This window comes from Heterodontus francisci, chromosome 12, assembly GCF_036365525.1.
Source record: "Heterodontus francisci isolate sHetFra1 chromosome 12, sHetFra1.hap1, whole genome shotgun sequence".
NCBI classification, from domain to species: domain Eukaryota; kingdom Metazoa; phylum Chordata; class Chondrichthyes; order Heterodontiformes; family Heterodontidae; genus Heterodontus; species Heterodontus francisci.
The window spans coordinates 79996771-80022887 of record NC_090382.1 but is presented as its reverse complement, the minus strand read 5'-3'; the positions used below and the strand labels follow the sequence as shown (position 1 = coordinate 80022887).

The 26117-nt window shown below is 43.5% G+C and overlaps 1 protein-coding gene across 13 annotated transcripts in view; it reads left to right on the top strand.

Annotated features, from left to right (window-relative positions):
- Window positions 1–25558, top strand: part of tcf7 (transcription factor 7) — a 219048-nt gene extending 193490 nt beyond the window's left edge. For 3 of the 13 annotated variants that reach the window (XM_068043728.1, XM_068043738.1, XM_068043740.1), the window contains 6 exons: window positions 4760–4867; window positions 5015–5077; window positions 8451–8499; window positions 12713–12785; window positions 13366–13438; window positions 25385–25471. In XM_068043728.1, the coding sequence (XP_067899829.1) occupies window positions 4760–4867; window positions 5015–5077; window positions 8451–8499; window positions 12713–12785; window positions 13366–13408 (336 nt within the window). In that variant the 3' untranslated portion in view covers window positions 13409–13438; window positions 25385–25471. Of the gene's footprint in view, window positions 1–4759; window positions 4868–5014; window positions 5078–8450; window positions 8500–12712; window positions 12786–13365; window positions 13440–14052; window positions 14154–25384 lie in introns of those variants that run through there. The other 10 variants (XM_068043736.1, XM_068043741.1, XM_068043729.1 and 7 more) reach the window with 9 other exon arrangements.
- Window positions 25559–26117: the final 559 nt, after the last annotated feature.

Below are 26117 nucleotides of genomic sequence, written 5' to 3'. Positions count from 1 at the left end.
AGTTGTGAAGAGGACATAAGGAGGCTACAAAGGGATATAGATAGGTTAAGTGAGTGGGCAAAGATCTGGCAAATGAAGTATAATGTGGGAAAATGTGAAATTGTCCATTTTGGCAGGAAGAATAAAAAAGAAGCATATTATCTAAATGGTGAGAGATTGCAGAGCTCTGAGATGCAGAGGGATCTGGGTGTCCTAGTGCATGAACCACAAAAGGTTAGTATGCAGGTATAGCAAGTAATTAGGAAAGCTAATAAAATGTTATTGTTTATTGCGAGGGGAATTGAATACAAAAGTAGGGAAGTTATGCTTCAGTTGTATAGGGCATTGGTGAGATCGCATCTGGAGTACTGCGTACAGTATTGGTTTCCCTATTTAAGGAAGGATGTAAATGCATTGGAAGCAGTACAGAGAAGATTTACTCAACTAATACCTGGAATGGGTGGGTTGACTTTTATGAGGAAAGGTTGGACAGAATAGACTTGTATCTGCTGGAGTTTAGAAGAGTAAGAGGTAACTTGATTGAAACATAAGATCCTGAGGGAAATTGACAGGGTGAATGTGGAAAGGATGTTTCCTTTTTTGGGAGAATCCAGAACTAGGGGTCACTGTTTAAAAATAAGGGGTCACCCATTTAAGACAGAGATGAGGAGAATTTTTTTCTCTGAGAGTCGTGAGTCTTTGGAACTCTCTTCCTCAAAAGGCAGTAGAAGAATATTTTTAAGGCAGAGGTAAATAGATTCTTGATTACCAAGGGAGTGAAAGGTTACTGGGGGTAGGCGGGATATGGAGTCAATCCGATCAGCCATGATCTTATTGCATGGTGGAGCAGGGGCCGAGTGGCCTACTCCTGCTCCTAATTCAATAAAAAAAAGTCTCCCCACCTTTGCTCCCACAAATCAAAGGGACGCAGACGTGTGCATCTGTTATACAACTGGTTTAGGCATCCATCACCAGATCTGGTTCGATCGCATGAAGAGCTATTGAGCCTCACCCTTCTCTGCCATGATCATCCAGGAAGATCAAAGATAATCTCTTGCTTCTTTTCTCCACTACCAACCAGCTCCTTAAATCCCTCTCCCCTGCTGTCTCTACCCTCACCTTCAACAAGTGTGAAGAGCTCATGGACTTCTTTGATACTGAGGCCTCAATTTTCACAGAGGGACAGGAATGATGCAGGGAGCCCAGTACAAGCCAATGAACTCAGCAAGGCCAGCTGATCTTATTGGCAGGGCTTCATTTAAATAAAACTCTTCAGCCAGATTAACTACCTGACCGTCGGGCAGCAGTAGGCATCTGGTGGCAGGAGGCCACAGCCGGGAACCACTGTGGAAGGATTGGGAGGGGGGTTGTCAGACATGGATCAGAAGTGGGGAGAAGGATCTGGGCAGGCTTGGGACTGGGGACAGCTCCTGATGGGGATTTGGGATTGGGAAGAAAGCTCTGGGCAGGATCGAGAAGGAGGGAAGCTGTTGACAGGGATTTGGGAATGGGGAGAAGTTTCCGGACAGGATCACAAGGCAGGACAAGGTTCTAGGCAGGATTGAGAGGTAGGAAAGGCTGTCGACAGGGATTTGGGAGTAGGGAGAAGAGCCTGGCCAGGAATGGACGGGGTGGGGGGGGGGGGGGGGGGGAAAGGGTCTTGGCAGGATAGGGACAGAGGGAAACTGTCAAAGGGGATTCAGGAGTGGGGAGTGGATGAGACTCTGGCAATGGTCGGGAGGGTGGTAGCCCTGGGAAAGTAATGCCCAATGCTTCCTTGTGAGGACCTGAGAATGACTTCTGCTCCTCCTGGCCCGCAAGGAAACCTAAAATAGAGCTTTAACCTAACCTTTAGGCCTCTTCTGGTCCACGAACCCATCTGCCGACAGTTTTACCTGACAAGGAAGCTAACACTGCTCTCCAGTCAGGCCTTCAACTAAAATTCGAGATCAGATCCTGATGGCCTTCCTTCCTCCTCATAAGGCCAGATCAATATCAGGACAAGGCAAGACGACAGCTGTATCTAAATGCCTTATTTTAACTGCGCACCCCACCTCAACCCTGTTAAAATCGGGGCCAAGGATTGAGACTATCCATTCAGCTGCCTCTCCTACATCCCCCTTCCCCTTGTCCACCAAGCTAACCCCCTCACCCTGGCTCCCACCTGCCCTAGCCCTGAACCAGAGTCTTTTTCTAGTTTCTCTCTACCTTCTCTCTCCAGGTTCATCATGCCCATGAGACACACTACTTGCTACTTTGAGTCATAGAGTCATAATGCTGGATTTTGTGCTGGAGGCGGGGCTTCTGGCGCCAGGCCGAAAAGGCGCGGGAACCCCACCTCTGCCTCCCTCCCCGTGCCCGCGCCCCGGAGCTATCCTCCAGTCTTTTTGTGTTAGAGTTTTAGTAGGTGGGATCCCCGTCCCCTTAAAGACTTTAAGGGGAAGGGTTCCCACCTCCAAGAGCTGCCAGACAATCACAGGGCCGGCAGCTCAGCAGTTTGGCAGCGCCACTGGGAGCGGTGGCCGCTGCCGGTACTGCAGAGGCCTCATATCCAGGCACAGCACTGGAACCCTGGAGAAGAGGTATCTGAGGCGGAGTCATCTGGGCCAGTCCAGAAGGCCCCGGCGAGGGGTGGTGGGGGAGGGTGGTGTGTGATGGTGGTCATGCAGCCCGGGGGAGCAATGTCCCGGTGGGTAAAGTTGTCCCAGTGGGGGTGCCCCGTGAGCCACAAATTGCCCACGGAGGAAGGACGCCCGCTCCCCCAAGCCCACAGTGAGGGCACCTCGTTTTACAAGGCATCCTCCCTGTGTGGTGGAGGCCTGTCTGCCACTGGTAAAATCCCAGTGGCAGTGGGAAGAAGCCCTTAATTAGCTGTTTATAATCTACTTAAGGGTCTCAATTTGCCTCTGGGTGGAAGGCCATTGTCAGCCTATGCCGCCTCCGGGAAGATTGCTGGGCAACGGGGAGGCAATGGACCCTCCGCCCCACTGCCCCACTCAACACCCATAGTGATTCTCCACCCCCACCCCCTGCCTTCGATCCCACCTCGGAGGGGGTCCCTAAAATCCTGGCCATAGAGTCATTTACTGCACAGAAGGAGACCATTCGGCCCATCAAGTCCGTGACTTCAATCTCACTAAACTACTGACCATTGAACTCCCCTTCTTGCCTTCCATGCAGTGTGACATTGTAAATAGTTTTTCTTTTCTCAGATACTGTTCCCTTCACCAATGCACCCCTCCTCAAAAAATTCATGCTTAATTCTTCTGCCCTTGCAAACACCATCTCATCTCTAACCTTTTCATGTCCAAAAACCTGGATTGTGTTGTCAGTTCCTAAATCTGTGCCCATCTTCCCTGCAACTTCATGCTTGAATCTATCTAATCAGGTTTCTTCCTTTTTGTATTTAAGTCCCTTCATGGCCTTGTCCCTCCCTATCTCTGTAATCTCCTCCAAATCCACAACCTCCCCTTGAGCTCTCATTCTTCCAACTCAAAATTTCTGTACATCCCCCTCCCTTTGCTTTCAGCCAACCAGGCCTCAGGAAAGTCTGAAATTCTCTCCCTAAACCCCCTCCATATCTTCATATAGGCCCTCCTTAAACCCCACTTCAGTGATCAAGCCCTTCCTCATACCTTCGTTGTTCTAGCAACCATTTTTGTCTGATTACGTCTCTGTGCAACCCCTTGAGATGTTCTTCTATGTTAATAGCACTATTAAAATTCAAGTTGTTTTTGCTGCAGCTGCCATCACAGCACTGCAGGGACCCTGGCCAAAGTCACAAATGACCTCTACTGTTTCTCAGACTGTGATGAATCAGCCTGCCTTGAACTCCTCGACCTTTCTGCACTCTTTGATGTTGTTGACCATAATATCCTCCTTTAAAATGTCTTCTTCATTGTTCAGCTCAGAGACACTGCCCTCATATGGTTCACTCTTACCTATCTGATCAAAACCAAATCTCCATGCTATACCTTGGTGACATCATCTGCAGATATGGGTTTAGCTTATGTAGTTCAGCAGGAGTCAGCAGATCATAGTGAGGAACAGGAATGCAAACTGACTGAAACCAATATAGCAACACAGGCCCTCTATTGAGATCAGCTAAATCAGGGGTTGAAACTCGGACCTTCCCTGGTCTAGATGATGCAATCTCACATGGGGCAATTATATTCTAAGCCATTTGGGATGGTCCAGCAGGAGAAATGTATGTGTCACATTGGTTAAGTTTTTAAAAGCATTCTGCAGTCCTGATCCAAGCAGATTCCTGAATGAAGACTTCATAATTAGCTTCTCTTTCTCAGGATTCAGACATGTTGCTCAATACTTATGTCAGACTTCAAAGGATAGAGAGTATGAAGCAAGGAGCTAAAATTAGAATGCTTATTTCCTTCTGCTTTCTTACTTGAGATCAATAGGAGCCTAATTGTATTCGAATCAATATTAATATGTGCCCTCTGCGACGTCATAACTTTGTCAATGGAATGATTTTAGTTAACAGAGTGTTAGCATATTATCTCTGACAACCTTTGAAACAGCTCCTTTCCTGGAACTGCTGAAAGCTAGACTGAATGCCACCATGATAAGACAAGGGAATAGGGAGGGGAAGGAATTCCAATGTGGCCACATACAGTCCAAGATTTTCCATGTAGATTTTCTGAGGTATTATGCAGATGCCATCATGACACCTTGGGAAACACTTTATATATAGGACAATAGTCCTTTAATGCAAATATAACAGTTTTCTAAACCCTACATTGTTGTATTTTTATTTGCACAGTGGCATGCTCTCTCCCGTGAAGAACAGGCAAAGTACTATGAATTGGCAAGGAAAGAGCGACAACTACACATGCAGCTTTACCCAGGCTGGTCTGCCAGGGATAACTATGTAAGTTGATTTTTAAAAATCAATTGTTGTCAATATTTGTAGCAGAAAGCAGCTGATTCTAATCAGACTGGACAATGGAATTTTCTGGATTATACAGCACCATCTACATTTTCCCCAATTTTCTCCCCCTTTTCTCCTCCTCTGAAGGTGGTGACCCCACGGTTGTCGGGAGCCCTCAGTGCCTTACCAAGTGGCTATTCTTCACGTGAGGCAAGTCAGCAAGTTCAGCAGGTTATTTAACCATGGAGAGGGCATCATTTCTAAGCTTGCTCCTCTCTTCACCCATATACACTTTCTAACCAAGGGTCAACTAACTAACAATTAGAAATGTGAAACTGGCTGATTTTTCATCTTCTATCTTCAAGGCACTAAAGTTACTAGTATCGGCTACACTTGTAGGCACAATATTCAGATTGTTGACTGGGTGTCGATTCTTAGCTGGCTCTGCATTCCATAAATTCAGGACACATTCTGTTTGACAGATTCTGTGCTCTACATTGTTCCTGCCTTGCACTGCTATAATTTACAGGCAGTTCAAAATGCGGATCATTATCTATAATCAATATATGTTTTTCAAGTCCTTTCCCCCATTTTTTTTCCTGAAAGCACTACTTCATGCTCCAGTATAGTTCTAGAGATGCCACTGGCCTCGCAATACCTTGACCACGTAGCCATTCTGCATGAGTGAAACTAGATAGGGAGTTTTAGCAGGGTATTTGATTGAGGGGGACACCTCAGTCAATTCTATTTTCACCTAATGCCCACACAAGAACATTTTCCAGCAAGAAAGCTTTCAAGAGCAGAACCTCTGGTGAATTTTCCCCCTCCTTTAGCTAGGGATGCTGAGTTCAATCACAGCACCCCTTTACTGGCTCAATTGAAGTCAGCAAAGACCAGAGATGCAGCCTGGGACTTTCTGGTCCATACTCCCTATTGCTATAGAAGGCAGTGAAGTCCATATGCTTTTTGGCTAATTTTCATGGCATTTTGTTAAGTTTGTAAAACTTTCTAAGATGTGATAAGGATTAAAGCAGGGTGTTTATTTATCTTATGTAATACAACATGTAGCTATAATATGACTAGTGAGTAGCTGGGAAAAGGGAAAAACTCATGAAAACCTGAAAAGGGTTATTGGGAAGAATTACAAGAATAGACAATGAGTTATTATATAGAAGGTATTCAACAGCTATAAGACAAACTAGTATAAGAAGGGTATTTACATTAGTATGTCACTAACCAGTGATCTATGATAGTCAGGATTACCTGTAACTCCAATGAAATTTTCTCTGTTCACATCCTACCTAAATAAACACAAAGATTCCAATAAAGCTTCATAGTCAGTTTTAAGGGTTTCTCATAGTTTATGATGCCATCTAAACCTGTCAATGGTACTACATTTCTCTACACAACATATACACTGAAACCCTAGCAAAAGCTACCAGGCAATCACAAATCTTACTAAATTTATTCATCACAAAACATTAATAATCTTTTTTTAAGGGTTACTATGCAGCAAGAACACATATCATGCTGACAACACCACACATCGATGACATAAATCATATCAAAAAGAATGTCACACAAACAGGATAATAGGCAGAAAGACTGTGAGTTTAATCCCCAGCCTCTGCTGATATCATTCAGATTGCTACAGTACTCATCAGCACTCATGGGTTAGGAAGGAGAAAATCAGCCAGGGCACCCACTCCTGATTGCTAGCCAATGACCCCTTTTGGAGGTGTGTGCGTGCATGCATGGAAGCATGCATGTATGCATGTGTGTGTGCAGCTATTTGGTATGGACAGGATCGGGCTATGGTTTCATGCCCCATTCCTCTTTACTAGCCAGCCAAAGCTCATCATCAGGGTTCACACATGATTAATGGCTACTTGAGTGAGGTAGGAGAGAACAACAGACAATGAAGAAATTAATGACTTGAAGAGATGAAGGCCAGAAAGGGAAAATATTAGCAGGAAAAATAAAATTTAAAAAAATTCTAGAATAGGCAATGCCTCAAACCAATTGCAAGGGAATAATATTGAACAGTTCAGAGGATATCATAAATCACAACAGCAAAGCTTCTATTCATTATCTGAAACCCAAATTTGAAATTAAATTTTAGTATTTCATTCCTAAAAATTAACATCCTATAATCTGATCCTTTAGATGTCTCCCAACAGACTTGGCAAACTGTAAAATCCAATACACATATCTGTGGGAGTAAAAAAATTCAAAGAACAGGAAACAAAAGCAGAAAACTTATAGTTCTGTAGTCATTATCTCCTGATAGAAAATCTTATACAGGAAACCTGGCTGGACTTTCTATTCAGTTAGACAAATCCATCCTCGGTTTTGTGCTTTTTTGACTGTACTACAAAAAAGCAATGGGATTTTTAAGTTTTCTGCTTTTAGTTTGAATTCACTGACAGTTCTATCCACTGTAATGGTCTGACAGCATTGAGATCAAACACTTTCACTTGTTTGTTCTTTTAGAGTACAAAGCTGGCAACTAGCCTGCCTCCTTCCCTGTTCCATCCCCTACTCTGATGGGAATTTCTTCCTTGTCTTTGTAAATATTTGCAGGCTTCTGATATTTTGTTCCCAATGTTTTCTTTGTGCTGATGCCCCTGGCATCTAGTAAGACATGAATGAGAAACTGGAATCTAGGTCATGTTTCCTGGTCCTTACATTGGAAAGGAAGTACAGTGGGTCCTACACTAACAGAGCACATTGTGGTGATGAGATGTTCCGTCTTTGGAGAAACCACAAAGAACTCATGTTATAATTTCAAAGGTTAACTCCAAATACCAAAAGGCCATATTGTGTATAGATAGTCCTCACTTGCTCAGTCAGCTTTTCTTTAAAAAAACATATTTTGTTTCTTTAAAAAAAAATTTTAAAGTTGCTCTCATATTTACAGCATCTCTTCATCATCTGCAGTTTTCTGTCCGGGAGAGGGGCAGGCAGTTCACGCAATTGTGGCTTTTCAGTTGGAAGCTAAGAAGTGTACAACAGTGACATCGGTGATGTGCCCTTTCATTTTCCCTTCCTCCCTTGAGAAGGCCTTTCACCCTTCTGTGCCTCCTTGAGAGCATGGTCACATTTTCCGACTTATCATATTTCAGTGCATAGCTTTCTTTAGTGTTTTGATGAATAATTATGCTTCACTTAAAGGATATTTTTTATTGCTTTCTTTTGTTTTTTTCTTTAAATACTCACAACATTTAAATTTTTTATATATATTGTTACTCTACTGTAACCCTTTGGCTCAACTGGATGGTCCCTCCTCTCGCTTTATTAATCTGAGGCAGGTAGAGTGACAGACACATGATTGAGTCTATTGTATTCTGTTCTCGGGAGGGTCTCACGGGATTGAAGGGCTGGGGGGAGAATCCAGGTCAGGAGCATCTAAACTTTCCTGTGAACCTGGAGGAGCACACCTACAGAGTGGGAGTCTTGTCATCAATAAAAACATTGAGTAGTTTTTAAGAATGGCCAGAATACTGGAAATGCTTACTATCTGACAAAACCTGTCACTGAGAATGTAGATAGACTTGAATATCTTGTAAATTATATATTGTAGGGTAAAAAGAAAAGGAGGAAAAGAGAAAAGCAGCAGGACTCTGATCCAGGTATGGAGATTTTTCACCTCATAACTGTGCTCGTTGTTCACAATGGGAAACGGTGGTGTAATGCTAATGTCACTGGCTAGAAATCCAGAGGCCCAGGATAATGCCCTGGGGGCACGGGTTTAATTCCCACCATGGCAGCTGGTGGAACTTAGATTCAATTAATTAATAAAAAAATGTACAAGTGAAAGCTAGTCTCAATAAAGGGGCCATGAAACTATCATAGATTGTTGTAAAAACCCATCTGCTTCACTAATGTCCTTTAGGGAAATCAATCTGCTGTCATTACCTGGTCTGGCCTACGTGTGACTGCAGACCCACAGAAATGTGGTTGACTCTTAACTGGCCTAGCAAGCCAATCAGTTGTTGAGGGCAATTAGGGATGGGCAACAAATGCTGGCCTGTCAGCGACACCCGCATCCCATGAAAGAATTTTTAAAAAAGATTGTGCATCTCATTCAATTGCAGTGTGAAACCATATACATCCATGGGATGAAACTGCAATATTAGCAGGTCAATGTGTTATTGACATTTCTTAAGCCTCTGTTATATTAATCAAGTCAACCTTTTTACTAACGGTTAATGCCTTCATTAAAATAGCAGCCAGAAGAATTTCATACGAATGCACTAACACTTACCACGATTACACCCCAGCAGACATAAAATAAACTTGCTTAAATGCAGATAGTTACATGAAGCAGATAGTTAGGAGTATGCTACAGGGCTGTTAAATACAGTCAGGAGAGGAAGAGTTATCTGACGTCATTAATCACCAAAGAGAATTTCAGTTATTTGCAGATATTATGAACCCTTATCTATGTGACAGCCTTGAAACAAACTCTAAACTATTAGGTTCTATATAGTACTTACAAGATATTCATACCATGGTTTACAGGGCAAGCTTTTCAATTTGTTGCGAGGGCTGAACTATAAACCAGATGTGCCGTGGGGAATAAACCGTGGTTGCTGCCCGGGCATGATAGCGGGAAGGAGAATTGATATCATGACGTTGTAATATCATTAACTGTAGTGCTGGTTTATTACACAATTTATACTAAGGCATTAGATGCTTTTGAAGGAGGCAGAGGAGTAGGTTTGTGTCTTTATGCTTGGGCATAAAGTGTCACCTGGGCAGAGCACAGAGAGGAAAACTGGCTAAAGAGGATTGTCCGTCTATAACAGAGCCAACCCGATTTTCTCTCCGTTTCAAATAATGGAAGGGGATTCAGGTGGACTCGATTACAGCTATATGATGTTCTATGCTCAATTTTCCTCTGTACGTTCCAACCAGGCACGAAAAGTGAAAATCCAACCATACCCCCACCGCCACCTCCCTGCCTCCACACCACCCCCCCCCACCCAACCCCATAAGTATTTGGCTAACCTTTCTTGTTGTTTGAGAACGCAGAAAAGCCAGAGGAGCTGTGTGTCATCGTCACGATAAAGCATTTCAACATGATTTATGCCATTGGGTAGTGCATCTTTGAACAACGAAAAAAGGGCTTGTCAAATGCTTTTTCATGAAGTTGGTGCTCATTTAACTTGTGCTTTGACACAGAACTATTCAATGCCTTCCTTGTATTATATTATTATATACCCATGGGGAACAAATTTGACTGTCTTCTGTACTTCCCTCTCTTGTCAACATATTTGAGATATATTTGGTATTTGTAGCTTTAGAGGATGCCGGTTGTTTTATTTGGCAGTGGAGCAGGGAGTGGATGGTGGCGGGGGAGCTTCTTAAAATTATATGCGGAGTTTATTCAGAAATGTTGTGGGGCTTTTTCCAGAATAATAAAGTTATTGTAATGTCTTTTTAAACCGACTTTTCAAATAGAAAGGCTAAATTGAAAAAGAGACTCTGCCACTAAAATGAAAGAAAACTTCAAAGTGTATTGTGTGATGCTGATACATACCACAGTGTTAACACATGCACAGATGTACACACAATGACACAGGATAGACAGTTGCACAATACTCAAGACAGAAACACACATAAAAACGGGCACAAGCACAGATGCAAACTTCCAAGCGCACTGACACACATGTGTACATAGAAACAGACACATGGCAGGGAGATTTTAACTTTTTGACCCGCCAGGAGTGGGGGGGGGGGGGGTTGGTGTGCTGGTAGGTTGTGGGAAACCTGGAAGTCGTAGTTTTCCTGCACACTTCCACCTGGGATTTCAGCCATTTTGACAGGCTTGTCTCCCAGTCAGGTGGGAACCACTGCAGAAGAGGCACAGGAAACCTGGCAGATCAGAGTTAAATTTTAAATGGTACATAAAAATGAGACATGCAGCCTCATTATAATATTGAAGTTGGCACCCCGCCTCCTGGGAGTGGGTTGGGGGTCAGGATTCAGATTTTTAACACTTTAACTTCACAACTGACCCAAATCCACCTTTTTTGGGGGTTAAAACTCCCCCCATAGTACATGAACATGGACACACAGTTACATGGACACAGAAAGGCAAATACACACACAGGCAAGCACACAGTAAGTGGCAGATACCAATACCAACACAAGCAATTACACACAGACAGAGAGCAAAATCAATGCCAATTTTAAGCCCAGTTCCAAAAGAACTATCTTAGTGAAGAAAACACTCTCATGGAATTTTTTTTTAAAGCAAGTATCACTCACACATTTAATTCTGCCTTTTGAGATGATATAAGGTAGTTCTCCAAAATCGTTGATCAAAGTTTGATGGCTAAGAATTGATGACTATAGAAAATAACACTTCAAAAAATGAAGCAAGGTTGTGTTTGGCTTCTTTGGTATTTGTGGTTTGGCTCCCATTGTTATTTTATTATTTTATTTTTAGTCTCACAGGCATTTCCATTTATATAATTAGGCTGTATGTGCAAGTTTTCCACTCAGAATGAGCTGCATGTTCAAGCTATTCTTTCCTTCCAAGATGCTTTAAGATGTTAAATATCCTAATAAGAGATTGTGCAGCCTGAAATATGTTTTTAGCATGCAACAAGCCAAAGCTGGTGGAACTTTGCTTCTGGCCATTCACATGGATAATTAGACAATTAGGGTAAAAAAGGAAAAGTGCACAGGATGATTTTTAAAACACTCACTTTCCTTCCCTGAGGTTCTAGCGGGTTCAGCGTACAATGGACAACAGGGAATTCTGCAGCTGTCATTTTGAATGGGTTTTAGGTCACAAGCAGAATGAATGGAAAGACAGAACTTCACTGGTGTTGGAAGTGTTGGCTAGGCAATGATCTTGCCAGTGAAAGCTACTTTCACATTTTGAATAACGAAGGAGACTCCCCTTTGTTTCCTGACAGAACCATATTTTGCAAGAAATAGAACTCCATTTCACTGGCGTTACTCATTTTATCCCCCCCCCCAACTTTTTCTCTTCTCCCAAAGGAATGACCCATGAGTATTACAATGCCAAAGTAATTGATGTCTCACTCAAGTGGCAATTCCTTGTGTTAACCCAGATGTTGCATTTCGTCAAGCTATTGGATCATAGAGTGCTGTGTTGGTATCTCAGCTGAGCTGACCCCTCCCTACCTGATGTCCATAAATACTTATTTTCCATCTAGATAGTGCAGCTGGACATAATTTTTGCTTCTCTGTCCTGTTAAGCCAATTGTAGCACTACGTTTACCGCCCCAGCTGGGATCAGCTAAATCAACACGGACCAGCAATCAAACCCAAGATATTTCTGCTTTGTATGAGTTAGGATTCTCCACGCATTTACTCAATGAGCCATCAGGACACCCATCTATTTTAACACCTTCTTGCAGGAGTGGGGAGGGTGGAAAGGTCTGCTGTGTTAGTTTTGCATTCCTTGTAATGTGCTATATTTCAGCTTTGAGTGATTTACTTCATTCTTACAAAACTTTGCTTTATCTGAATGCTGTAGCATCCTCTTTTTGCAAACATATCTAGGTTTTTCGCTTTTGCTCTTTTTTAATATATAACTTCATAACACATTTTGTATTTAATTCAACACCTTTAAATGCGGTAAAAGGCATATACGCTCTGCTTATAAGTAAAATGTTTGGCTTACTAAAACAACCTTCAAATTGACTCTTTGTAGTGTCAAATAACTTTGTTCAATGATTGTAACAGTTGCTATAACATCTATTGCTTTTCTTTGCTTTTTTTCTCTTTTTGTTCATGCCTTCCCTGCCCATCCTTGCCACATGTTTTGCTTTTTTTTTTGTTTCTTTTGTTTTTTTTGTTCAGATCCAAGCTCTCCTAAGAAATGCCGGGCACGCTTTGGCCTTGACCAACGGACAGACTGGTGCGGCCCTTGCAGGTGTGTATTTTGTTGCCTAACAGTCTGCGTTAGCCAATCTTGTCGCCAGGTGCCTCTACTTTCAGTCTTGCAGGACTTGCAGATAGCGCACAGCTGATACCAAACTGTGTTCAGATATTTCAAAGAGGTAGCATTACTCTGGCCTGACCTGGCCTGGGTTGTGGATGATAATCTTACACGTCTTTAAATTTACTGCACCACTTCTAAGCATTTTAAGGAAATTGTGTTCAAAAGAAAGAGCTAAGAACCACAGTATCTCAGAACTCTGCCGCCATCTTGATTTTGTGGCCATAATATTGAATGTTATTTCAATTTGTCTCTCGCACAGTGCTGTGCTAGGAACCTTCTTTAGGGCAGAGTCTCTTGTTCAAAAGGTATAATAGTTTTGAAGTACAGTCTGAAAAGGCCTGCAACATATGAAAAAAATGCAATCTCTTTAAAGCCCAAATTCTCTTTCCTGGTTGAATATTCTGTGTGGAGCCTGCTGTTGCTTCTCTGGCTGACCTGGATTGCATACTAACTCCATTTTTTTACAACTTGTGTTCCTCTATTGTTGTTTTTGTTTACTTCACACTAACAGATGCAAACACCGCAATGATGTGTCGCCCATTGTTCGAGCTTGATCTGCAATAGATGCGGTGCCTCCCCTGCAGGTACCCATAATTACTCTACCTTTAACCTGCTTGTGTTTTTTTTAATTATAATTTTTTGACGAAACTTTTCTTACCTGTTCCCTAGAAGCTTCATTGAAGGAGGTCACCTTTATGGAGAAAGCATTTGGCACAACCTTTTTTTGCTTAGGTGGGAGAAGTGACGAGAGTTAGAAGAGCTACATGTCATTTCCATCACTGTGACATTGTGCTCGTTTGGTATCATGATGTTGATAACAAATTATGTCACTGCACCTGTTCTTGCAAACAAGCAGGAGAAAAAAAGGTATGCCAAAGATTTTTTCATGAAGGTGATCTTCCTTTATTGCAACTGTAGACAGTCTCACCATGGAGTCACATGGCACTGATCAGGAGCAGTGTGAAGATGGAAGGGAAAATGGCATTTGTAAATAAATAAATCTGTAGCAATAGAATGAAAGGTATAAGATGGGAAGAACGTGACATGTGAGGAGTGTATTTAGCACCCTCTAAATACCTCCACATAAAATGCAATTTTATTTTCATAAAAAATCTATTGCAGCTACAATAGAAATTGTGTTTTATGTGGAGTGAAAGATGATATACTGTTGATGGCATTCACTCTTTTCTCATTTCAGATATCTATTCGTACCATTTTTAAATGCAGGAGAAAGTTTTTTTCAATAGTCAGGTGATGTTGCTGTAAACTTTGTGATGTAACAGCTTTAAATGTACCAAAAACGTTTCTACAGTTGTTGCCCCACTCAGGTTGTGTGAGTGCATACATTTTTGTCTATGATTAGATGCAAGCATTTTTTAATATAATTGTAAGTGAGGAGGGACATCAGTGCTGAATCTTTGCACGCTCATTGCATTATATCAGCTGAAACCAGATGGCTAGGATGTCAGAGATCAATTGCCAGTGGCACAATGTATGGTCACTTATAGGTACAACCCATTAAGCCTTTTGTACCATTCAATTAGATCATGGCTTTATCTGTCAATCTCAGTCTTGAAAATTTTGGGGGAGAGAATTCCAGATTTTTCTGTACCCTTTTGTGAAAAAATGCTTCCTGATTTCACTCCTGAATGGTTAAGCTCTAATTTGTTCTGGATTCTCCCACCAGTGGAAAAAGTTTCTCTCTACTTACTCTAGTGAATCCTTTTATCATTTCAAACACCTCAGTTAGATCACCCTTCAACCCTCTAAACTCGAAGGAATGCAAGCCAAAGTTACACAACCTGTCCTCATAATTTAACCATGTAATCCCTGGTATAATTCTAGTGAATCTCTGCTGTATCCCATCCAAAACCAATAAGTCTTTCCTGGGATGGGGCGTCCAAAACTGAACACAATACTCCAGATGGGGTCTGATCAAGGCTTTGTACAACTGAAACTTCTTCACTTTTGTACTGCAACCCCTGTGAGATAAAGGAATAAAATCCATTAGCCTTTTTGAATACTTTTTGTAACTTTGCACTAGCTTTTATTGATTTGTGTGCATGACTCTCAAATCCCTTTGCTCCTCCACAATTCCTAGTCTCTCATCTTTGAGGAAATAGTCCGATTTGTGTCTCATGGATACTAAGAGGGGAATTTTATACTGTCTGCGGGGGTCTCGGCATCGGGGGTAACCGATGCCAAGATCCCTGTGTCGCCTCTTTTCTGGAAGGCCCGCCGAATTTAGTGCTACTCAGGCACTTAAGTGGACGGCAGCAGGCCTTCCGTGGGATTTAGGACCTCGTTACCGGAAGTCCCGCCCTTGGAGAGCTGCCAGCCAATTAGAGGCCAGGAGCTGCAGCGCCATCGGGTGGCTACTGCTGGGGATGACCAACCTGGAGGCCGAGTATCATTGCTGGACCCAGGCCTCAGGTAGATCAGGGCGGAGGAGTCTCGCAGGAAGGGGATCGCTGACAGGGATCAACATCATGTCCATACATGGACACCAGTGTCCGTGGTAAAATTTTGATGTCTGTAGCTGGAAATTTCTGGAATGAGAAATTTCTCATTGATTTCTTCTTCAGATCATTTCGACTTTTAAAAAAAATGCAGCTGTCAGTTTCACAGCTGACAGGAGCAGGAACAGCAGCTTCCGAATTCAGGACAAGTTCGGGGTTTTCCAGCAGGTTCCGATTCTTTTTTTAAGAAGCTCACCGAAAACCCCAAACGTCCTGAGTTCGGACGCCGCTGTTCCCGCTCCAAGCAGCTGTCATCTGTAAAACTACCGGCTGTGATGTTTTTAAAAAACTAACCAACCACAAAGCTGCTCTGGGGAGAGTTCCCATTCTCTACAACTGTCACAGAAAGAGAGAAAGGAGAGGGGGAGAGAGGGAGAGGAGAGAGAGAGGTGGGGTGAAGAGAGAGAGAGAGGGGAGGGGGAGTGAAAGATGGACAGAGAGAGAGGGGAGGGGGGGAGAGATGGACACAGGGGAGAGAGAGGGGTGAGAGAAGGACACAGAGAGGGGATAGGGATTGACACCAAAAGGGAGAGAGAGAGCGAGAGGGAGAGAAAGAGATCAGGATCACACCTGATGGACATCTATCTGGATTCTTCGCATCGCTACGTTAAGTGTGTAGGCAAATATTGACTACTTGTGCACGCAAAAACAATGCCAGGTATCTCACTAAATAAGGAGAAATGCTTTTTAAATCAGACTGTGTTTTCATGGCATTAGATTGGTTATACACTTTATATACAAATTGATTGCCCCCATGTCTGTGGCTGAGTCAATAATTTGTCAAATGTCCTTGGTGCAACATGTTGGTGCCTGTCCCTGGTCGCTGGGGTGGTATGGGAGGGGCGTCGGCAGCAAGGACAGGGTTGTGGCCATCAGCGGGCTCCCCCCTTCCCGGTGCCAGGTTCCTCCTTCAGGCACTCAGTGACTTTGAACAAGGGGCCTTCTCCCTCCAGAGCCCGCAGTTTTCGTTCTGTGCTTCCCGTGCGGCGATAGGGACACCCGCCACATGGGTAATTGCGGCTGTGGCACGAAGAGGCGGTTAATTGGGGGTTAATTACACAGTTAAGGGCCTCAATTGATGGTGGGGCAGGAAGGCCGTTCACAGGACTAAATTTCAGCCAAGGCGGGATGGTGGCAGAAACCACCCACCTCCCCTCACCATTGCACCTGATTTTATGTTCTCCCCGCCTCCAAACCCACCACGGGGAGAGCATAAAATTCCACCCTAAGTATATGAACTCACACTTACTCACATCAAATTCCATCTGACACTCACTTAATCTATGTCCTTTAGTAACTTCCTGCTCCCATCTGTACAATTTACTGTGCCTCCTAACTTAGTGTCATCCGCAGACTTGGATATACAATTCTCTATTTCTTCCTCCAAGTCATTAATACTTATGGTGAAAAGTTGAGGCCCCAGTCACATAACAACATACACAAGCCCTGAATGAGAAGATTTAGAGCTGGATTTTAAGAGCCCGCCGTTGCTTTCGGCGGCGAGCTCAAAATATGGCGGCCCGCACACCTTAGAGCCGCTGCAATTTCCCGCACGCTGGCTCATTTAAATGGCCGGGCAACCCACATTCCCCACCCCCCCACCCCCCCCAATAACATGGAGGGAGCAGGCTATCCGATGCCAACAATGGTGTCAGCTGCCTGTGCGCAGGCACTGCCGCCATTTTTAAGGGCATAAATATGCCCTGCCGGCATATTTAAATTTTTAAAGATATGCCTCCCCCCAAAAAATTTATCAAATAAAATTCTAACGCCCTTTCCCCCCCCCCCCAATAACTATTACATTAACTATTTGCCCTTCCCCCCCCACCCCGCTACCTAAACACTTACCTTTTAAATCTCACCTTTCCCCACCCTCCCCGCCACACCTAGACTGCACCAAGTTTGAAGTTCACCTCTTCCCACCATCCCTTACACTCATTACAATTATTTGACCCCGTTCCCCCCCACCCCTGCGCCAAGTTCATTTACATTTATTCATCTCATTAATTTAAATATTAAAATTGATGTCCCGTTGCCCAGCGGCGGTGGGGCTGCAACGGAGCCTCACCACTGCCGAGAGGATCGGGCCAGGCCTTCCCGGCATCGAGCTCCATGGTGGGCCTTTACCGCAACCATCTTCTGGTCGCACCCGTCACGGAGCCCGACGTCGTGAGCTTGGTAAAATCCAGCCCTTGGTATTAATTCAGAAGAAAGCAATAATTGGAATCCTAACTACAGCAGGGCCATCACGCCATTCTAAAGTCATGCAAAATGATGATAGCAGCCAAACAGACCAGGAAGAACCAAGGTTTGATGACCAGGCTTTGCAAAGTTAGCAGAGCGCAGTCAAGGCAACAATAGACCATGTAATCAGCATCAGCGATTCTCTTGGAAAGCGAGCATGTGCAGACAAGCCAAGTGTGCAGCCTATTACTATTCATTGTCCAGAATCAGGCATGAAGAATGTCTACTTCTGTGAAGTACTAGAAGCTGGCAGGAAACATGGAACTGTACCTCAGTGTGTGTCAACACCTTCAAGAGAGGCAGTTACAACCCAAAGGTCATGAGTTCAAATCCTAACATGAATTCAATAAATCTGCTCATTTATGGACTTGCACCAGAAAATAAAATGTATCATTATAAAACCTCAACTGGGTCAACAACGTATTTCAGGGAAGGGAATCTGTTGTTCCTTCCTGGTCTAGCCTACATATGACTCTGGTCCACATGGGCGGCACAGTGATGCAGTGGTTAGCACCGCAGCCTCACAGCTCCAGCGACCCGGGTTCAATTCTGGGTACTGCCTGTGTGGAGTTTGCAAGTTCTCCCTGTGTCTGCGTGGGTTTTCTCCGGGTGCTCCGGTTTCCTCCCACAAGCCAAAAGACTTGCAGGTTGGTAGGTAAATTGGCCATTATAAATTGCCCCTAGTATAGGTAGGTGGTAGGGAAATATAGGGACAGGTGGGGATGTGGTAGGAATATGGGATGAGTGTAGGATTAGTATAAATGGGTGGTTGATGGTCGGCACAGACTAGGTGGGCCGAAGGGCCTGTTTCAGTGCTGTATTTCTAAACTAAACTAAACATTACGTGATTGATGATAGGCCCCGATTTTGCACTCAGCAGTGAAGCAACAGTGCTCGTGCTGACCTCAAAGAAAGCTGCCCACAAATATCTAGCAATCTCTGTGGTGCAGATTTCCCCTTTCCTAACGTCAGTTTAAAACTAGCACCAAGTCAAGGGATCTCCAGGCATCCTGCTGCAGTGATGTCAGTTAGCAGGGTAAGCAGCCAGTCACATTGAAGTATTCTCAGAAACAGCAAACCAGGAAGTTAAAAGCACTGGGCTGATCAAAAACGGGGTGGCACAAGCGTGAGATGTGCCGCTGAGATTTGTATGGCAGCTCATTTACATGGAGGAGGCGGAATGCCACCCCCGATGTAGAGGGGGTGGGTGCTCCATCCCCGGCAACGGCATCCGGCGCCACCGTGCAGGCATCGGCACCATTTTTAAAGGGCTTCAAGCCCTTACAAGTAATTTAAATTTTTAAGAGAAATGGATGTTATAGTTACTTTTGAAATTTAATAAAAGATTGAAGGCCCTCTCCCCCCATCAATGACCCAACAATTTGTTTATTGCCCTCTTCCCCCAAAAAAACTTTTCTTCCCATCTCGAACTTTCCCCCCGAACTTTATTAACTTTGCCTATCAACCCCTTCCCACCATCCCCTCAGCCAACAGTAAGTGTTTTCCCCGCGCAACCCCCCCCCCCCCCCCCCTCCCCTGTATTTGAAAACTTCATTCCTCTCCCCTCCCCACCAGAGATCCGAAGGTGCAGGACTTCCGGCAGCCAGCCGGAATATCGGCATGGGACAGCCATCGTGTAAAGGTGAGTAATCATTCAGTAATTAACATTTATTTAAATTCAGTTTCCGTCGCCGAGCGGCAGTACGGGTGTTGGGGGGAGCCGCCACGAGGCCTCTCTGCCGCCGGTTAAATGGGGCGGGGCCTTCCCGGCATCAAGGCCTATGGCGGGCCTCTCCCCGAAGTATTTCCCGGCCCCCCCACCCCGCCACGACCCTCAACGTCAGGGGGCTTGTAAAACCCAGCCCACTGAATCCCTTTACTTTTAATTTAAAATTTCAGACAGTGAAAATAACTTATGATTGGATTATGATAGAAGCTAAAATAAAGATAAACAAACTTTAAAATAATTATTTCTTTAAAATATGTGGAATTTTTATCATTATGGAGAAACAGTTTGATAGGATAGACTTGAAGAAGATGCTTATCTTGTGGGTGAGACCAAAACTAGAGGCCATAAATATAAGATCACTAATAAATCCAATCGGGAATTCAGGAGAAACTTCTTTCCCAAAAGAGTGTTTAGAGTGTGGAACTTGCTACCACAGGGAGTAGTTGAGGCAAATAGCATGAATGCATTTAAGAGGAAGCTAAGTAAGCACATGAGGGAGAAAGGAGTAGGAAGATTATATTGTTTCGGTTAGATGAAGAGGGGAAGGAGTAGGCTCATGTGGAGCATAAACATTAGCAGGGACCTTTTGAATCAAATGGTCCTGATCCCTTAAATAAGCAGAAAAACCATGCAGATCAAATTAGAACTTCAAATCAGATATTACATGAAAGGAACATAAACCAACAGGTAACAGCCATACAGTACGTAATTTAAATCACTATTCTAAACTGTTTTCAAAAATAAAACAATAAGTGTTTGAATTCTTAGAGTACTTTTCAGATTTCTTTATCCATGGAGCATGCTTGTTCTCTCTGTTGTGACACAGCGAATGGTTAATGAATGAACAGAACAATGCAGCGCTGCTCCTGGGTAATCTAGGTAAGTTCCTCAATTCCTTTGAATTGAAAATCAACTTCTCTGAAGGATACTCCCAATTCATTCTCAACAGGTTGTTAATTATAATATTAATTATTTCTATCACCAAAGTAGATGGGGATGTGGATAAGGACCCATTGCTGTCCGGAGAGACATTTACTAAGTCACGTCTGAAACAAAACTTTTCATAATCACCACTTTAATCATTACAGTGATTCAGACAGAGCTATGTTGCTCCTCATAGTTTTAAAGTTGCAGACAATATTATTTCACAACTGAAGGTGTTAACTAAACAAAGCAGATCCTTTCAAAGTACAACTCAGAGACTTACATTTAAAATACATTGACCTAACTAAAATTCCACAAGAAAAGCTGCAATACAGAGCTATATTGGGATATGGTATAGGATGGGGCCTCATGTTTGTCACAGAGAAAATCAGAGGAAAATTGGAGCAGAAAAAGATGTCAGATATGGGAGCTGCCTTTTTTCTGGCTGCGCGATGCAAACTCACCCTTTATGCAGTCAATTCATGATTGATGGCGAAAGAAATGGCGGCCTGCACGCTGTGAACGCGTCAGCTGTCTCTGTGCAGACGCTGCTGCCATTTCTAAAGGGCTGCCAGCCCTGCTCTGAGAATGCAGAGATGCCCCCGTCTCCCCCCCACCCCCACTCCTACGACACTAAAAATAAATGTTTGGCCCGTTCCCCCCACCTCCCCAATACACTGACCCCTTCTCCCCCCAACTGCCCAAAGTGCAGAGTTGACCCCTCTCCCCCACCCCCCACTACAACTGCACAAAGTGCAGAGGTCACCCCTTCTCCCCCCCTCCACCCCTACACACACTAAAAATGCTCTGATCGCCTCTTCCCCACCTCAGTGGCACCAGCTTTCCCTGGATGGGAAAGTGAAGGCGCATGAGTGCTGCCCGTCACACTGAAGATCCGGATCTAACAGTAAGGTCGTGGGGAATTGACCTAAATGTATGCAAATTTCAATATTTAAAGTCGGGTCCTGTCACCGAGAAGATCGAGCCCGGCCATCCTAGCGTCGGGCTCTGTGGCGGGCTGCTGCCACTCTTATTTTCTGCCCCCCCCCCCCCCCCTCACCTCAACGCCACAGAGCGCAACGTCAGGAGCTCAACAAAATTCAGCCCATGAAGTGCGGTGACTGCCCACAAAATAGGACAAAGGGCCCATATAAGACTGAGATCATCCATGCAACAGATAACAGGAAAGGTTTTCCAAACTTATCAAACCTCTAAATTCATCTGATGACTATAAACTGCAACTTTGCTGTCTCCGTTTGAGGTCATATGGCATTAATTATATTCTGACTTGGTACCCCTTCCATTTGAATCTGCCATTCTGTATACAAACCACTTGAGTTCTTTCATTAGATTACAGCTTATGATTCACCCCCAGTTATCTTTTATTCATTCGTTTTCCAATTTTCTCCAATTCTCACCTAAAGGTTGTGACTCATGATGTTGGCCTCACAGAAAGAGGGAGTTTGTCCAAATTATTATTCTTAAAATATGAAACCAGATAATGAATGTTGGCAGGCCAATCAATCACTGAGAGCATCACAGACTAGCTCAGTCCTTTCCTCACCTGATCTTCATACATAGATACTTTCCAGCTGTGATCACTCGATAGTGATCTCCAGTCCATAAATATTGAGGTCAGTTGTCCCACATCCACCATTAAGCCAGCCAAGATCCACAAACCCAGCATTAATCAGGGCTTGAACCCACGTCCTTCCTAGTTGGTATGGCTCAGTACTATAGTACTGTGGTACATTTACCTACTGAACCTTCGTAGGTCACACACACACATATATATATATGTGTATGATATAGCAATCTGATTGTCTATTACCTTCTTTCTACTATTAGCAGGTTCTTCTTAACTGTAAGTTATTGTATAATGTTTTATTGTTCCTTATAGAAATTATTGTAAATCATAACAATTATAATGACTTTACAGTCATAATAAGGATTTGGTAGAGTCATAATAAGGTTTCTGGAGCTCAGAGGACATGTTAGGTGACATGGCTGGGAACTCAACATTCTGTAGAACCCTGAGTCTTTGTATTAACTTGACTCTTTTTAGAATCATATATAAAGTCTCTGATTACTAACCAGTGGTAGCTACAATACAGTTAAGTGTGCTGTTTCATCTATATTAGACCTATTAATTGTGAAAGTATTCTATCTTAGAAAATCATTCCAAATTTTATTTCAGAATGAGAATGATGGTAAGTACAGTTACTTGTGCAACTGCCTAGGAAATGTATTTCTCTTTCTTTGAACTCAAACTATATTGAGGTATAGTATTTCCTTTCGACTCTATTATCTGGGCTGAAATCCAGCCTAGGTAGATGGGATGAATGTTCCCTTTCTCTGGTGACTGCAAGTGGTCTGCGATGATTTTGAGGTGGTCACAACCCCGTTCCTACTGGCATGAGCTAAAGAGAAATGGGTATTAAATTGGCAGACTCACTCAGAGATCATGAGGTTATATGTGATTACTGGAAGGAGTGGGTTTGAGGGGTAAACTGATACTTGCTGTTTCAATGCTTTCCTATGTTCTCAAATGTGACTGGTATGAGAAATGGATACATCACATTGATACTGAATGAGGTGGGCTTTCAGCATTGGGATTGAGGCACATTGTTGAGGCAGATGCCCTGAAATTGTGAAACAGAAGTACAAAATTAACTTTCACAGCTGCAAAATCTGACACAAAAGCAAAATACTGCAGATGCTGGAAATCTGAATTAAAAACAGAAAACATTGGAAATACTCAGCAGGCCTGGCAGCATCTGTAAACAGAGAAACAGAGTTAACAGGCTATATTTTATCAGCCCTCTCGGGACAGGCAGGGTGGTATGGTGGCCCTTAAAATTGTGAGGAAAGGCAGGGGGTGGAGTCCCCGTCACCTTCTTGAGACTATTCAATTTAGTCAGGGGTGGGAACATCGAGGACAGTCTTCTTGCCCGGAGGCCAATTGAGACCCTTAAGTGGCCAATTAGTGGCCACTTATGGGCCTCATCCCGACACCGCTGGCATTTTACTAGCGACGAGGGTCCTCCACCATTTGCGGAGGCCACCCAGTAACACCAGGCACCCTCTATGTGGGCTGGTGGGGTAGGGAGACCCTCCTGCTTAGGCATTCTGTGGCCTGTGGACGGCCCCCAGCAGCAAAGGCCGCTCCTGTGCCACCACCCACCCCCCTGCCCTCAACAGCCCACCCCCCATTCCCCACCAGTCAGGCAGGCCCCAGCGAGCTAGCCCCCACTTACCTCCTCTCTGAGGCTCCTTGACTGTTCCTGGTCCAGTGACTGCTGCAGTTCCAGCAGCGGCCACTGCTCCCGTTGGCGCTGCTGGAACTGCTCAGCTGCCGACTCTCTGTTTGGCCGGCAGCTCTTGGAGGCGGGATCTCCATCCTTAAAGGGATGGGGACCTTGGTGCTGGGCAGTTAATTGCCTGAACACCGTAAATTGCAGCCTGAGGTCCCCAAAACGGCCGAGGCGGTATCCCCCTCGCCTTTTAGACCTAGGGTCAGGGCCCCTGCCAGCTGCATAAAATTCAGCCAAATATTTCAGATCGATGACCCTTCATCAGATGAAGTGTCAACGACCTGAAACGTTAACTCTGTTTCTGAGTCCACAGATGCTGCTGGACCTGCTGAGTATTTCTAGCATTTTCTGATTTTATTGATGCGACTACATGGGTGTGCTGATGCCTGTGATCATTCAGGTTAAGTAGATTCATTGCCAAGAGTCGAGCCTCACAATTTTAGCGTCTAACCAATCATGTACCTAACTCAGAAATTCTTGCCGGTACCACTGGTGAATGGTAAAAATATGTTCTATTATAAGCATTGACATCCCTCACTTCGTCAAATACAAAACAAAAATCACCAAAAAATATCAATTTGAAAATCGCAGCATTCATCATAAAATTTTGGAGAGTTATGATGATTTTTAAAACTACCCTCTACCTACTCATGAATTATTACCTTTTGATTAGTTTTAAAGCTGAAAAGCCATCGTGAGAAAATGTGGCCTTCCAGTACTGTGCATTATGAAGGGGTACAAGTAATAAATCCAATAAAAACACCAAAGAGTAACAGTCACATGCACATGCCAAACATTAGAGCTTTAACATGTAACACTAAATTGGTGGGATACAGGTTTCTTTGTCTCTCACATAGTTCTCCACTCATTGAATTGCCTCATTAATCTCAGAGGCAAGTCCTTCCCAAGAGAAATCAAGACAGGAAAATTTGGATGGTAAGTCATTCTCCAAGGGCTGTCTTGCAAAACCTTCTAGTGGTTGGTTTCAAAGTAACACTGCTGACAGCCTGAAATCAGGTTTCCTGCCTACATTCTTGGCTGTAAGTGGGACAAGGAAACCCTACCAAAGAAGAAGGGTGACATCTGGTTTAGAAAGTATTACTTTACCAAATAAAAACTCTATTAATGTCCTTTTTATCATTACGAGCTTATGTTGGCTTCACGTTTCAAAACTTTGTTTTAACAGTCCTAAATTTCATACTTCTATGTTATTATTTTAAGATTTGGTGCCACACAAGTATAGAATCTTTTGTTAAAAGCAACCTTCCCCATTTAATTTTCAGGACTATGGGGAAAAGGCAGGGGAGTGGGACTAGGTGAGTTGCTCTTGCAGAGAGCCAGCATGGAGATGACAGATTGAATGGCCTCCTTCTGTATTGTAACCATTCTATGATTTTGCATCTTTCCTTCCCCCTCCACACCACTGCCAGACTTACAGGAAAGAAAATAACTTATATCCTTCTTGCTGTCGATTCAGCCTCAAGCCAAACAATAGGAAGTTCATGAGCATGAAGTTGAATGTCCCTTCATTCAATTTTTCTCTCCCATAAAGAAGTGTCTCACCTGAATGGACTGACTGGCATTGGGAATTCACCATTTGAGAAAATTGTAGGAAAAAACTTGCATCTCCTACTTCTGTGTCACGGATTATTTATTAATACAGTTCTGTGCTATGTCACCAGGTACCTTCTTAAGTGGTCAAACGAATCTAAGTTGTGAGACATCAATCCTAACATGCTTTTTAGTGATGAAAATCCACTATTTACTTACATATACCAGAACTCTTTTCACTGTTCCTAGGAAGAAAAAGAAGTGCATTCGATACATGCAAGGAGAAGCCAGGTGCACCAGCCCAATTTCTTCAGATGGAAGTGTGATGGACTGTCCTTCCTCTCCTCCTAATGCACTCCAGCCTCCAGCAGAAACTTCAGCCAAGCTTGCTAACTCTGCAGACGTAGCGCAACAAGCACAGCCAAACCCAGTTTCTTTCTCCGCTCAGCCCCAGCCTAACACAAATCTAACTGGACTTTCTATACTGTCTACACTGGACTCTCAACTATATAAAAGTACTTTACTGAACATCCCACATCAACATACAATGTCAAGATAATAGTCAACTTCTACCATGATCACTAATTGAATAGTAGCATCCCAGTGCATGAGTATGGAAATTTCATGATGCCTTTAACCAGGCCCAACCAGTGTAGTGCACATTCAAAGAATGAGTGGCTCTGAAGTGTACTTAAACTTTGGCATCCTATCAAGACACAAAACAAATTCTGATTCTACTCTTTCAAGATTTTCCAATAAGGAACATTGGACAATTGAAACAATATGCAAGTTTCATTTAAAATGTTCTTGGCAGTCTTTATCTTGATTGTTCCATATATGAAGGCGTTCTAAAATATCCAATTAGTTTATTTATGGTCATTTAACCAACAAAACCAGGCTATTTCCTAGTTAGTGCTTTTATCTGGGGTCCTGTTTATCTTTGTATATGCAAGTATATATAAATACATTCCTCATTCCCACA